The sequence below is a fragment of the Manacus candei genome, unplaced genomic scaffold, assembly GCF_025592945.1.
Source record: "Manacus candei isolate 608988 ecotype Guabito, Panama unplaced genomic scaffold, ASM2559294v1 h1tg000049l, whole genome shotgun sequence".
Taxonomy (NCBI): Eukaryota; Metazoa; Chordata; class Aves; order Passeriformes; family Pipridae; genus Manacus; species Manacus candei.
This window is the reverse complement of record NW_026138097.1, coordinates 6707034-6717394: the sequence shown is the minus strand read 5'-3', so window position 1 is coordinate 6717394 and position 10361 is coordinate 6707034. Positions and strand designations below refer to the sequence as shown.

The 10361-nt window shown below is 40.7% G+C and overlaps 1 protein-coding gene across 3 annotated transcripts; it reads left to right on the top strand.

The window, feature by feature from the left end:
* Positions 1-236: 236 nt before the first annotated feature.
* On the top strand, positions 237-9571 carry LOC127476234 (probable 2-ketogluconate reductase). 3 transcript variants are annotated; one of them, XM_051798915.1, is made up of 6 exons: positions 237-356; positions 2410-2794; positions 4502-4673; positions 6655-6833; positions 7022-7118; positions 7976-9571. In XM_051798915.1, exons 2-6 carry the CDS (start codon positions 2413-2415, stop codon positions 8130-8132), a joined length of 987 nt encoding a protein of 328 aa, XP_051654875.1. In that variant the 5' UTR covers positions 237-356; positions 2410-2412; the 3' UTR covers positions 8133-9571. The 3 variants fall into 3 exon arrangements, with proteins under 3 accessions (XP_051654875.1, XP_051654877.1, XP_051654876.1); XM_051798917.1 differs by having other exon boundaries at positions 7022-7152; XM_051798916.1 differs by lacking the exon at positions 237-356 and adding an exon at positions 1901-2020.
* Positions 9572-10361: the final 790 nt, after the last annotated feature.

Here is a 10361-nt window from a genome sequence, read left to right as displayed (position 1 = left end):
TTTTATGTGGGTCGGAGGCAACTCGCTGTGAGGGAGTGGGGTGGGGAAGGGCTGGGCCTTGGGGGACAAGGTCAGGGCCGCCCTCAGAAAGCACTTGGCAGCACCAGACGCCTGCGCGGGGCAGCTGTCCACCGAAAAGGACACACGGGTAGCCCACACCACGCCCCCTGGAGCCTGTGATTGCCTCCAGCACACCTCACTCTGGCCAGGGGGGTACTGAGTGGTCAGTGACCTGCATGGCCCGCCTGCGAGGCTTGACCATGCTGGCCGAACCTTATAAATGTGGGACCACGGGCTCACTCTGGGGGGGTGTTTCTCTTCTGGCTGGTATTGTGTGAGCCATCGGATCCTCGGCTGTAACTATTTTTCTCTTATTCTCTTTCTTCTCTTCTCTTTCTCTATTCTTATTAATCTCTGTTCTTCCTTTACTCTTTCCTTTACTTTTCTTTAACTTTTTCCTTTACTCTAATTTTCCTTGAGTAACTTAGAACCAATGACTCGTGTTTACTAAGCTGGTGTACTGGTTACTTTGTAGGGGTGCTTTTGTGGACTGGACCTTTGTGCTGGGTGTTTTGGTGAAATACTTCTGCCTCATTTATACACCATCCCTGTAAAACCTTTTACTGAAATGTTTATTTTCTCACTAAGTTGAAAGAAATTCCCTTAGAGAAAGCATGGCACTGTTTCCTCTGGGCATGAATTCGAGGTAATAACGAACTAAAGCCTTTTTAAAAGTTTGGTTCTTTTGAAGCCTTAAATAGAAGTAATATTCCCACTTGAACCTGAGGCTTCAAAATTGGGGTGTTGCATACCCTTGTTCTGTTCCCAGTACTTGCTGCTACAGAATGATAAGCAAGTACACCAAGCAGTTTGTATAACACTCTGAAATCTATTAAAGATGAATGAGCTTTAATTCTCTGCAGAAATTTGACTGTATCCTGACACATTTTTCAGGCAATATTGCAATATTCTATTTTTATACCAAAACACTGAAGAAATGTCCTTTGAAGTAATTATAGGCCTAAATTTTTCCTAATGTAAGGAGAATTCTGCTTCATCTACATGTTAAAGCAATGACAATCGTTCAAAAAGTGTCTTTGATTTTCCTGAGGTGATCCTCTGAAAAACAAAGTAAATCCCAGGAGATTTTGTTCCTCCAGGAAGACAAAAATTGATGCTTTTATCTTGACTGGCCATGAAACAATGGTGAACTACCATTGAAATCACATGGGTGAGAGCACAGCCTAAAGCGAAATAAGTGGTCAGTCCTAATTTGCAGCCCGGAACCAAGCTTTTTATTACATTCTCTTTCCTAGGAGGAAGCAACAAAGTCAGAAAATTCAGTAAAGTGTTTGTCACCCCCCTAAAGTCAGGAAGCCTTTCTGTTATTTTGTAATATGGTCAGGCTTCTTGAAGGAATGGTAAAATGAAGTTTTAGCACAGGAAGTGTAGACAGACCCAAGAATTAGACATTCAAATGCAAATACTGAAATACTACTAACAAGGCAACAGAAAGTATTGCTATAGGGGTTTCCACGGTCTTCAGCCCTTGAACACTCTACCCCCCACTCTTCCCAAGATTGCTGTAGAAAATCAAAGCAGCTATAAATAGTCTATTTAAAACAACAACAACAAAAAACCAACCAACCAAACAAAACCAAAAACAAGCAACCCAAACAAACGAAAAAAGCAACTGTTAATTCACAGTTTCCTCTGGGAACCAAAACCAAAAACAGATGGTCAGTGATTCCTGAAAAAAACTAAAAATATCAACTAGTTTTGAGAGCATAAGTCCTTCTCAGAAAACACTTGCCTAAGCATCTATTATTTTGTTAATTTATGATAGGCTCAGGAGCAGGCACTGCAGTCACTGGGATCTCTCCAGGACAGGAGACTGCAAAAATCTCTGCAATGATGCATTTAAAAATTAACCTGGTAACTCAAAGTTCATGATGAAACTGTGCAGTTTATTTTCATGAACTAGATTTGGTCTGACATTTTTCCAAACTACTTAGACAAGGTGATTTTTGATTTCGGGGTAGCAAAGGAGATTTATTGCACCAGACTGTTGATGGTCTGAAGCTAAGTAATTGATGAGAAGTAATTGTTGTGTTTTGAGCATGGTAGCAGTAATATGAAATCTTGGAGACCACGGAGGGCAGAACTTGTTCAGGCCTGATTGTGTGTGTGTATGCGTGTACACATGTATGTATGTATGTAACAGGTAGTATATTGAAAAGAGCTGCTTTCTTGTCTTGCTTTGCTTACTTTCCTATCTGAATACATGGTTTATAGGATCTCTTGCTATAGATGCCATGAAACAGGACATGACAGTGATTATTCTTTAAAATGTCTGGAAATAATTACGTGTCTATCTTCTGATGATTTGTGTCTTTCTTTTTTGTGCAGATCATGGAAGGAGGAGAACTACCTGGGCTTTTGGTAAATGAAATCGGTGGCATATGTGGGATACTGCACAGCCATGTGGCATTCCTGAGGAAACATTTCTACCTCATCACCATGAAGGAATTGCTTGAAAACAGGAAGCATTTAAGTAGAAAGATCCAAGCAATCTATCTGTGGTGGCACAAACCAGTCATTGACCAAGAGCTCCTCCAGAGCCTGCCAAACCTGAAAGTGATTGCGAATTCAGGAGTGGGGATGGATCACCTGGATCTGAAACTTGTAGCTAGCTTTGGTGTGAAGATGGCTAATGCTCCACGTGCTGTTTGCAGCAGCACAGCAGATGCTGGGATGGCTTTGCTGCTAGCATCTGCTAGAAGACTAGTGGAAGGTAACATCTCAATTCTTTTGTGACTTCTAAAAGTCATACAAGATTTACCTACCATTAACTTGAATTTTCTTACAGAGTTATGTGTAGTGCACATAGTTTCACATAAAATGTGAATTAAGTATGATAAATGTACTTAAATTGTTACATTATACATAGACATACATAACCTATATTTCAACCACATATAAAAAAAATCGTATGAATTTAGTTTTCACAGGGTTGTAAATACTTGACCAGAATCTAATCACATTAATTTAAATACAACTTCCTGCTTTATGGACCAAGTGTTCCTAGAAACTGGAATTTAGTTTTTAAAATAAGTAGAATTAAAATTTAACAGTTGCAGGTGAACAACACACTGATGTGTGCTTTCTACATACAAAAACTTTAAATTCCATTACCTTCTGCAGCAGTGCATTTTCAGTGACTATTACATTTGACCGACATAAGATGTGCTTTTCAATGTGACAGTGTTACAATGTTGTAACCAAAAGAGGGAGATGCCAAAGATCAGACAATCGCTGGAGCCACAGGCTGGCAGAATAAATTAGTGTTTGAGACAACAGTGAAGCAGAGCAAGGGTATATAGAATCATAGAATAATAAGAAGTTGGAAGGGATCCACAATGCTGATAGAGGCATGGGCATATTCTTGGGGACTGAAATGGATTGGTGCAGAATTGGGGCATTTAAGGGGCAATAGAGAGTAATAACGCAGCTGCTCCCTCTTCTGCTTATAACATCCTTTCTAGTTTCTTCAACAATTTTTTCTTGCTATTTCCCCAAATAGACCTACTCTTGCCTTTGTTAGAATGCCTCCTGCTTCAGGAAAAGATCCCCCGGGTTTATCCTGTTAAATTTACCTGACTTTGACTTGCCAAATCCTGCACCACAGCATTCGTAGAAACTCAAAGGAGGGTTGTCTCACTCTAAATCTGTTTCTACGTCTCAAGGAGGAGACAGATTAAAGGGGAGATTAATTCCTTGTTCCCATCTACGTAAACTATCCTTGGTGGCATTTCTGACAGCTCTGCCCTCACATGACTGAGGTTTTTTCCCCTGAGTCTTTTTTTTATATACTTTAACAACATTCTGCTTATGTTCTAGATAAGCTGGCAATCTCAGAAGACTGAAGTATCAGAAGCTTGTCATCTTCCTAGCAGATTAATAAGTGCTGACTTTGTGTATATAACTGTATTTTATGTGTTGTAGAACTATCCAAAATTGTGCAGGCTTAACAGGTAATTATGGAAATTGCCGCAGTGATTTTTAAAGGAGTTGCACTTTTCTTTCAAAGCAGAGTGACAGATATGAACAGGAAACCTCTTCTTATTCTAAATAAGCAAACCAAATATCTGGTGGTGTTCTCCACGTGACATTTCCAAACTCTGCATTGTTATTGGCAATAATTATTTTGATTGTTGATGAAGAACAGGGTAATATTTTCATGAGTCTAAAACAGTAAAAGGATTTTTGGGAGAAATTACATCAAAAGGCTTTTTGTAGTATAGTAAGAATAAATGAGAATGTCATATATACAGGTAGGAGGGAAAGATGATATATTAGGGAGTTACCTAGGGCATTACAAAATCATGTGGTTGTAATCATTAGAAGTGTGCTGTAGTAGCACAACAAGTTCAGATTCTTTTGCCTTGTTCCTCTGTGTTGGACTCCATTCACTTCTCATATTTGAGTATTTTTCTTGCAGTCCATCACATTGCAATTTCTTCAAGTATGGATTACTGTGAAGCTGATATTCTGGGAGTTAAAGTTTCTGGAGCTACTCTGGGGATCATTGGCATGGGCCGCATTGGATATAAGATTGCTCTGAGAGCCAAAGCATTTGAAATGAAGATTTTGTACCACAACAGGACACAGAGGTAAATATATGTCCTGACCTTAAGTGCAGCAGAAACTCTCTTCTAGGTAGCTGGTATTTTCTTTTCAAGGAATTATTTCAGAAGTGTAGCAAAAACTGAGGGAATAGGGCCAAGATTGAAACAAAAGGAAAAAAAAAAGAGAATGGTTGCCTTAAATCAGTCCTATAAAGAGTTACTTGGTGATTAAACACTTGGAAACTTAATTGAGGTTTTATATTAGAAATTTCAAGGTTTCCTGCAGATATGAGCAGAAAAATGGAAATCAAGCTTATACTGTTTTTTTTTTCCTTATCATATCATACTATAGTGAGACATAACTCTACCTTTTGTTTATTTTTACTGCATATTTTGAGGGATCTTGTTGAAACTCAGTGTCTGGAAAACTAAGAAACATATACTTGGCACAATTTGATTAACTTGAGAGCTATTCTTGAGAAAACCCTCTTTCTCCTCAAGCCATTTTAGCAAGTATTTAACCTTATTTCACCTTTTATTTTTAGCCCCTCCTAACTTGTGAGTCTGGGAATCTGATCCTTGTTAGACATTCAGCACAAGGACTCTTCACTGTAAAGCAAGCAAGATCCCCATACATAACTTGAGGCCCTTCCAATCAGGCAAGGTGCAGACAACAAGCAGAACAAACCATGACCTACCCTGAGAGAACTTTACTCCCTCTGACTGAAGGGAGAAGCTGCAATGCTAGGACATGTGGCTTTCAGTGATTCTCTCCATATGCAGACTGCAGAAGGAGGGTCACTGCTCTAGCTAGCCCTAGTCAAATCAGAAGGGTGAATGAGGCCAGAAAGTTTTAGCCTTGCTTGGCATTTCTGTTACTCAGAAGAACAGCTGAGCAAACTCACATTAAAAAAAAGTACTAGTGAACACCCTCCTTAAGATCTTTCAGAATTTCCTTATAAACCACTCAAAACAAATACAACAAAAGGCACAACTCTTTTTTTTTTCCCTGTGGATCATCACTAACTTCCTCTGTTTAATATTTTTCAGTCTTTAAAGTAATATTTATGTAAGAGTGCTGTGGTGAATGATCAATGCGCAGTGCAACAGAAATTAAAAACCTTTTTATTTTAAAGTACCTTTACACTTCAAGCTTATGTGTTGAATCAAGATGCATTCTGCATGCTGCAAAATTGGCTGTAGTTCCAGTCTGTTCTGTTCCTACGTATTCTCTGGTTATCGACCTGTACACTGAAAGAAACTAGTGAAGTGCATGTGTTAGGAGACACATGATCCAAAGTTCTGAAGTTATTTTCTTACTGTGACCTCTTTATTTCTAGATTAGGGAGGAAATAAAGCCCTTCTCTTGCAATCAGGAGCAGAAAATTTTACACAGGATCTCCTGTCATTGCTTCTTTAGGTCCCAAAGTTCAGGAAGCTAAATTTACAAAGAATGGGAGAAATAGCAAGTATTCCTTTTTATTGTGAAAAATTAAAACTAAAAATCTCTCTCTACTTTGATAACTTTTCTGCTGAACACTTAACTCTGTAGAAGTCCTGGGGCAGCCAGAAGCCTGGCTAAGAGCTGCCTCGCTGATTTCACTTATGAAAAATGACAGGCTTACTGACGGTGCCAACAGGATGAGGACCACCAGCATCCTCAGAGCTTACATGGATGAGTTCTGGTGAATAACACTGCTCTGGTTTGAGCACCTTCCCCCCTGGGAATCCTGGAGAATGGACCATATGCTGCCATCTGCTCCAGTGCTTAGCCTTAATCAATTTGCAGACTTTATAAGAAGCCCCTGGACTCTGCACTGCAGTGGCTGAGAGGCAAGCATGCAATCCATCCCCTGCTGTAGGGCTTGAAGCCTTCCAGAAGGGTCTAAACATCCAGCTGAGCCTAAATTTGCCACCTGTTTGCTACATGGATATGATAATCAGATCCTTTAGTTTGTATAGTGGTGACATCAATGAAGAGAATATTTTCATGACTGATGCCCTGAAATACTTTTCCTCCCACTAGGAAAGCGCAAGAGGAACAAGCTGTTGGTGCTACTTACTGCGAAAAGATAGACAGCTTACTCCAGCAGGCAGATTTTGTGATGGTGGCGGTGAGCCTGACACCTCAGACACGCAACCTGATTGGGAAAAGAGAGCTGGAGCTAATGAAACCCACAGCTACTCTGGTTAACATCAGCCGAGGTACCGTCCAGAACAGTTGGCTGGCCAGAAAGCATGGGCCAGCTGCAGCCACTGTGCAGGTGGTGCGCATAGCGAGGACAGAGTGGGCATGGCAAAAATTCCTCTCTCTCCTTTTTTATTCTCCTTTCACTCTGAGCTCGTTACCTGCAACACAAGTTGCACTCAGAGACACTCTTATTCCAAACCAGGTGCAGTAGTTGACCAAGAGGCGCTGGTGATGGCTCTGCAGACTGGTGTTATCTGGGCCGCGGCTTTGGATGTAACCTACCCAGAACCACTGCCCAGGTTGTCATCTCTGCTTGTTTCTTGGAAAGGATGGGTGAGCCCTGCCGAGGCTGAAGATATCCCTGCAGCAGGCAGGGATGTGGTTGAGGCAGCCACCGTGCTCCCTGGGATGGGGGTTTGGATAAAAGTACCATGAATATGAATGGAATGCAGACCAGATGTTGGGGCTGATAACAGGCCAAGGGGTAGCCTGGGTGCCAGAAAACAGCAGGAGGCAGGGAGAGCATTAGACCACCTCTGTAGAATCACCCCGTGAAGCTGCAGCAGTGCTTCACTTGCAGATTGCTTTATTAGAAGGTGCAACTTGCCATGAATGGGTGAAAGCTGCTTCAGCCATCTCTTCTGAGACCTGTTGCATTGCCCCCAGATGTTCTTCCCCACAGGCTTCCTTCCACAATATGAGGCTGAAGTACTGTAGCCCTCTTGGGCCCAGAGGCTGCTTGGCTTCTGTTAAAAGATGCCTCTACCAGGATGGTGCCTCTCAGAGTTAATTGCACTGGCTGCATTTTGGGTTTGGGAGGAGTTTGGTCTTGTTATGCCTGTGTGGGAATGAATAACTAAAGCTCAGACCATTGTGTAGTGTGAATATGTCAGGAGGACTTAATCCTCTCTTCTGACATAGTTTGAATTGCTGCCTAATGGCAAAAATCTGTTTCTGGAGAAAAGAGCACAGTGTAAACTCTTAAAGTGTCCTCTTACAGTCCAAAATTACTTCAGCACAGGTGATCAGGTTCTGTGGTTCTAAGTGGGACTTGTTATATCAAATTAACTTCGAATAAAGTGCAAAAGCTAAAGTAGGAGTCCTCTATATTTGGATGAACAACAGTAGATAACAACTCTTTTTTCTTTTTTTCCAGAGATCATCCTTTGTTAAAATTAAAGAATGTCATTATAACACCTCACCTCGGCATTAAAACAGACAAGGCCACTTACATGATAACAGAGGAAGCAGTTGAAAACATACTAGCAGCTCTAAATGGTCTCCCCATGCCCAGTGAAGTGCTCCCTAGTTGATGTGCGAAAGGATAACACGTCTCTTTTTATTATTTTCTTCCCCCCTATCAGCTCTAAAGGTTTTTATTCTTATGTTGTTTCCCTTAAGACAAACCTATTTCAAGCTTATGAATATAGATTTCCTGCCTGTTTTTTTTGCCTACACATAATGTAGACAGAGGAAATGTACGTCCTTGTCCAGTTTCATGCTTAAGCTAGTCTATACAACCCAGCTGGGAAATGCATGAAAGTCTTTAAGGGTAACGCAATACTTCAAAAGCCTAAACCTAAGAAACGGTTATTGCGCAAGCACCTTACTAAAACTGCAGGCATCAGCTCACCCTGCAGGATTACATGGACACCAGTGGTAATATTTAATGATGGGATGAAGTTCACAGACTATGCAACACTTCACATAGCCACAGACCCATTTCAGAGTGCTCTGTACAATGCTGGTATAACAGATCCCTTTCTATTATAGAAAACTAATAGCACACAGAAACACAATGTGATTTAGCTGAACAGACTACGTGGAGGTCTATAAGGTACTCTATAAATTAAATATACTTAGAACATGGTAGTGCTCTGGTACAACTGTCTTCTTCTGTCACATATGTTGCTATACAGATATATCTCCAATAGAGATGTATCAGCTCCTGAACTATAGCTTTAAAATTAGATGTTCAAGTTGCACAAAAAAACTTTGAAGCCATCTGATTCTCTCCACATCTAACCATGTAACACACCCATTTTCTTCACATTTGATAGGTATGTCCTGGATTTTTGCTTAAAAAAGAGTAACATTCCTTTAATTATTATTTTTTGGCTCCTCTAACAAATCGTTCCTTCATTTTGTTCATTCAAATTTGTTGATTTGATATACAAAGGAAAAAACTCCCATGTTGTGCTTTCAGTGTTTTTTTTTTTCCTTCAGAACTAAAATGTGTAGATAGGCCTCCATTCTCAATTCATAGGGAGAATAACTTTGAGAGGGACTTTACAGTGGTCCTTTGATCTCAGGTAGCAGTGAGCAGTAAGTTAAAAGATCACCCATTACATCTTATCAGCAAAGCAGTTTGGAAGTTTTGGATATGAAACAGGTAATGTGTAAGCATTTTATAGTTTGTTCGGGTTTTTTTAAGGAAGAAAATTCAAGTAGACTTAACTAAGAATCTAGTTGCTAGTTAATGAATTTTTACTAGTTGCTAGTTAATTGCTAGTAAATTTTTCCTACTTGCTAGTTAATGAATTTTTGCTTTAAATGTCTGAACTTGAAATTCATGTAAGCAAATCATACTAAAAAATCATTACCAGGATAACAAGAACAATATGTGGTTTTATATGATTACTACGAAATGTTATTATATTTTATCTTTTTATTTGTAATTTTATAGAGGATTTGGTATTAATCTTGACTGCCTTAATGTTCAGCGTATTAAAATGTATTTGGTAGAATTCAAGATGATGGGATTTTGTAATCCATTCTTTTAAAAGCACTACAGCAGTCAGGAGAGACACAGCAGCACCCCATGGCTGGTTATTTCTTAGTGTGGAAGGAAGGAAAGGGATTCCTGGTGCCCACAGCAGTGCTGTGTCCCGGCTCCTGAGCTGCTGTCATCACAGAAGCTAGGCCTCCTCTCCAGTGGCTGCTAATCAGCAAGGAGGATCACTTCAACACACCCTTAGTGAACCCAGTACTGAAGCTGTGCTTCCCAGCCTCCATCTCCAGGGATGGAAGTTGAGGAAGGTGACTCTGCCCTTCTACTCTGCTCTCGTGAGACCCGCCTGGAGTGCTGTGTGTGCAGATCTGGGGTCCCTAGCACAGGAAAGATATGGACCTATTGGAGTGAGTCCAGAGAAGGGCCATGAAGATGATCAGAGGGATGGAACACCTCTCCTATGAGGAAAGGCTGAGAGAGTTGGGGTTGTTCAGCCTGGAGAAGAGAAGGCTCCAGGATAACGTTATAGCAGCCTTCCAGTATCTAAAAGGGGCCCACAAGAGAGCTGGAGAGGGACTTCTTACAAGGGCATGTACTGATAGAACAAGGAGGAATGGCTTTAAGCTGAAGGATGTTAAGTTTAGTTTCAATATTAGGAAGAAATTCTTTACTCAGAGGGTAGCGAAGCATTGGAACAGGTTGCCCAGAGAGATTGAGGGACATCCTTCAAAGTGTTCAAGGCCAGGTTGGATGAGACTTCAAGCAACCTGGTCTAGTGAAAGGCATTCCTGTCCACAGCTGGAGGGCTGAA